Source organism: Opisthorchis viverrini (assembly GCF_000715545.1).
Source record: "Opisthorchis viverrini unplaced genomic scaffold opera_v5_57, whole genome shotgun sequence".
In the NCBI taxonomy this organism is placed as follows: Eukaryota; Metazoa; Platyhelminthes; class Trematoda; order Opisthorchiida; family Opisthorchiidae; genus Opisthorchis; species Opisthorchis viverrini.
The window spans coordinates 1,984,751-1,988,981 of record NW_008751714.1 but is presented as its reverse complement, the minus strand read 5'-3'; the positions used below and the strand labels follow the sequence as shown (position 1 = coordinate 1,988,981).

At 45.8% G+C, this 4,231-nt stretch overlaps 1 protein-coding gene across 1 annotated transcript in view; it reads right to left on the bottom strand.

The window, feature by feature from the left end:
- Window positions 1-4,231, bottom strand: part of T265_03869 (hypothetical protein) — a gene marked incomplete at both ends in the record, with an annotated part of 61,924 nt that overhangs the window by 10,430 nt on the left and 47,263 nt on the right. The window contains 3 exons of the mRNA XM_009168450.1: window positions 1,143-1,304; window positions 3,052-3,248; window positions 3,624-3,747. Of these exons, the coding sequence (XP_009166714.1) occupies window positions 1,143-1,304; window positions 3,052-3,248; window positions 3,624-3,747 (483 nt within the window). The remainder of the gene's footprint in view (window positions 1-1,142; window positions 1,305-3,051; window positions 3,249-3,623; window positions 3,748-4,231) is intronic.

Sequence of the window (4,231 nt, the reverse complement as noted above, 5' to 3'; positions counted from 1 at the left end):
GATTCCTGAAGATGTCGGCGCCATGTGACGAGCAGACGCTGCACGCAAAACCGATGCATGACGAACGGAGTCATCAGTCCTAAGTGCTGGGCCTACAAGGAGGAAGTTATGGGGTGGGGAGAGGGGGGAGAAAAAGTATGTGAAGGAGAAAGAAGGGAGGCGTCAGCAGTAGCCTGTTTTCGCTTACCCGCCCGGCTGTATGCAGCAAGTAAGGCGACCCGGCTGATGGTACCACGCGACGGCCGATGTGGCATGAGTTTATTTGTGTATGTGCAATTCATGGTTGTACGTGGGCTGGGATACTGCCAGGGCGCCCACACCTAGACAGGAGGACGATTAGGGTCCTCAACCAAAGCCCTTGGCTCAAAAGCCTAACCGCAAGGCAGCGGTGTTTGGCGGTAAATGCAAATGCATTACCATTTCTACGGAACAAGTCGCCACATGTTCCAATCCCCAACCTGGAGGGCCAGGAGACTGTGTTCGTCAGACCTCTAACCATTGACCAATCTGGTATGAGAGACTCTGTGAGTGTCGCGGGATACTCCAGTATAGCTCAATGGATCGCTGAGGTGCGCAAACCATCACACCACAGTAAGGTCCAGTCTCTTCGTGACGGCACATCAGGATATCACTAGGAACAAGATGTGCCATGAATCGGACTCATTCGGCTGGTAGCAGTCCCTAGTTTGCACTACTGCTAGGCCACATTCTGATAGTTTCAATCCGGATTTAGGGTTCTAATGATAGCTTAGCACCACTGCAGGCCGTAATTAGAAACCTATTCGTGTGATACATGCTGAGTGCAGGGTTACTGGTAAGCATCAAAAGGATACAAAGCCAAGCAGGTATGCAAAAATACACTCTGCCGCATCCATTCTTATCCAAATACCTGATAAGCGAAACGCGTTCATCAACTGATAGCCCAATTACCATTTAAATAAGTAACGCGAATAGCTGTGAATGGGAGCACTTCGGTGCGACCCGCACGTAAGAACCACCAATTGATACACCCCGTCATAAATGATGGTTGAAAAGTCTAAAAACAAGCCGATATGTTTGACCGAGAGAGGTTTTGTGCTAAGCGCTAAGAAGTTTGTCGAAGGGTGAATGGATCCCGCATAAAGAAATGAAGCTACACTTACGTTTTCGGAACCCGGTGGGGGTGGTGTGGCTCGCCACAGAAGTTTTGAGTCACCAATAGGTGAACCGTCCTCAGAAACAGGTTGACTTTCTATGTGACTATCCCAGCAGCCACGGATGAGGCATTTAGGGGTTCCCGAAGGGTTCTGAATCACACCGGTAACCTACAAGACGCACAATAAGTGGGTCAAACATGAGGCATATAACAAACATTCATGAGCAGCTCAGACAATGAAAAACCGACGATGACAAAATGGTGAGGAAAAGAAATCGTAGGTCCCATTTACACATAGGCATGCAGATGAGACTAATATGAATGACATATTTTCAGCCACAAGTGGAATACACGAAATAAACAACCATATTAAGAAGTACAAACCGAACAGATAAGTCAAATCATTTCAAGCGTCGGTTTTCAACGAAATTAGAAACATCTACGAGCAGAACGAAACGAAGGTAATAGAAGGAATAGTATTCGGGCCGGTCATGTGGTAGGATGTCAGATGTGACAGTGGATCACAGCGGAAGACGACGACTTTTAGAGTACACTATCCTCAAACTGTAGCATCGCGAAATCGATTGGACAGCTGCTGCAACCAACTAGCTCATCCCCAAATTAGGCATTGCTCGATACATGGAACAGGCAAAAATTCATTAGCCTAATAACAGCGCTCACCAACACAGAGAATTATCTAAAGAAATTTGTTTCAAATCAATTATAGTGACCTGGTTACAAACCATACAAACATTTCCCATGAAGGAGATCCGTTAGAGGTGTTTTACTTCGCTAAGTAGTGTCGGATTCCAATGAGATGAGCAGCAACACGAAAGGAAAAAGATCCAACCCTAGCTGTCCTACCAACCTAGCTATCCTAACACTTGCATCACCCTATGGAGAGCACAGACAGCGCTAGAATCCATTGGGCCAGTTGTTGGAAAAATAGCTATTTAGTTAGCACCACTCTTGTCATTAAGTTAATTGTGAATGACACATCTCTTTTGACAAGATGAAAAGTAACAAAATAGAAGAGACATTTAGAATGAAGGAGACTGTGGACCAACAGACCCTGACACATCTATCAAATATATCAAATAAATATCTAAATATCTAAATAAGTCTAACATAGCTACAGTGGAAACATGGCAAATGCCTTGGAAACAAAGGGTCGCAGTGTACTGTAATGTCTCAGAGGACAAGCGAAGCCGATGCATTTTCACCCAAGACCCTACGGCAAAATATATTACAAGGAGATTGCTCGGGCACAACATACGCCTATGTAGTGGGACCATTCTGTGCATCAGATACGGACACGCAGCACGACTTTCAACCCACTTATTTGTTGCGACCAAAGTCAGCGACAAACTTGACTACTGAAGCGAAAAACCACTGTACCGATGGTGGAGTCGCGCGCTGTTGGCACTTTCCGTCCTCAAGAAGTAGCAGTCCTAGACGTAGTTTCAAAATGTGTGTGCTACGAGCCAGGACTAAATAGACACACGACACCATAGCAAACTGTGTGTTGACAGATTGATAAACGGAGGCTAAACATCGTGGGAGAAATGTTGTGATCAAACAGCACGTTATCTAATTAACACCGAAAATCCAGTAGTCAAAAGTATGCGGTAGATGTTAACTATCACCTAACGCTTCAGTGCGTCATCGATTTCACCATGTTACCAGATTATGCAAAAAAGCATTTTATCTGACTGATGTCCTCTCAATGAACTGCACCAATCGTAATCAGGATTCCGGCTATAGCTCTTTGACGTAGATCAGCGAGGCAAAAACTTCAATGCGGAAAAAGTCCTTTTTATAAAGGGTTCGGAAAAACAACTCAGTTCGGGTATGAGTGCGCAAAACTCGACACCAACATCAGGGCTATCAACACCGACACTTCACCGCGGACCTACTTGTTTTGGAGGACCCCGACCGAAATATGAGTGGGCAATGAATCGCATCGGGCAGTTATAACCGGAGGTATGATTGCGGATCACCACATCTCCATAATTGTCAATCCAGAGACTACCAACAATGAGGTTGTGAACTACGGTGGTCGCCTTCGTCCAAGTGTAGCGCGATCCGTCAGGCAACAGTAGATTGACGGTACCTAGGGTTGGTCGGGAAAATAACGTTCAAAGGGTACGGACACGAAGGGGGCTACAAAGCAATTTCAGGGAAAAGTTAGATCTACGGTTACAATCCAGGTAGCTGGTTTATTTAGGGACCAAGTGGATGTCGGAAGCATAAATAAGGTTGTGTTAGGTAGTACAGTAGACAGACTGTGTCTAGTGGATTCCATATGAATTCGCTGGAGTACGGCTGTTGACGTATCGTCACGATCACCCACAGGAAGACACCAGCGCTTTACTGCCACACAACGTGCACCTGTAACTGCTGTTGACTTAAACTAACTTGAACATTTCGGTGAAATATACATACCAGCAGAAAACTACAGACGGGAGAAACTCATACCGAAGCTTACCTTTTGGAAAGACCGACATGTACTTGCCGCGGAACTTGCTGACCAAGTAAAACTCAAGCCATATTTTCCATCCGCGGTGAACGGATTCACAGTAGAGTGCAGAGCCAGGGGGATGATGACTCACCTAGAAGGTAGTGAAACGAAACCAGTTGCTTCAGGCATCCGGTACACACAGATATCGCACATAGACTGACCCTAGTATGGGAAAACCAATCCAAACGCACTGGAATCACGTTGGGGTTGACAACATTGTCCAGTTTGACAATCTTTTACATCCTGCGTTACTAGAATTAAACTAGAGGTACTAGATGCGAAGGCTTAGACTATAGTCATGTGCAGACAGCCTGCGTAAGAAACATTAAAAAACAGACTGCTCCACGAATAAGGACAACCGGCTGTAGTGAGTAAGCAACTCGTCAGGAAACAGGTGGTAAGGTATTTGCTGACAGACAGACCCACAAAACGTGCCACACACGCACAAACACACTTGGTACTGCATCACATGTTAGTCAGGCGCTTTAAGCGGTGCAGGTGATGAAGAATTTAGCTGCAAAAAGGTAAACTGGGGGGGGGGGAAAGGGAAAAGCGGCAGCGCTATCCTTCTGAGC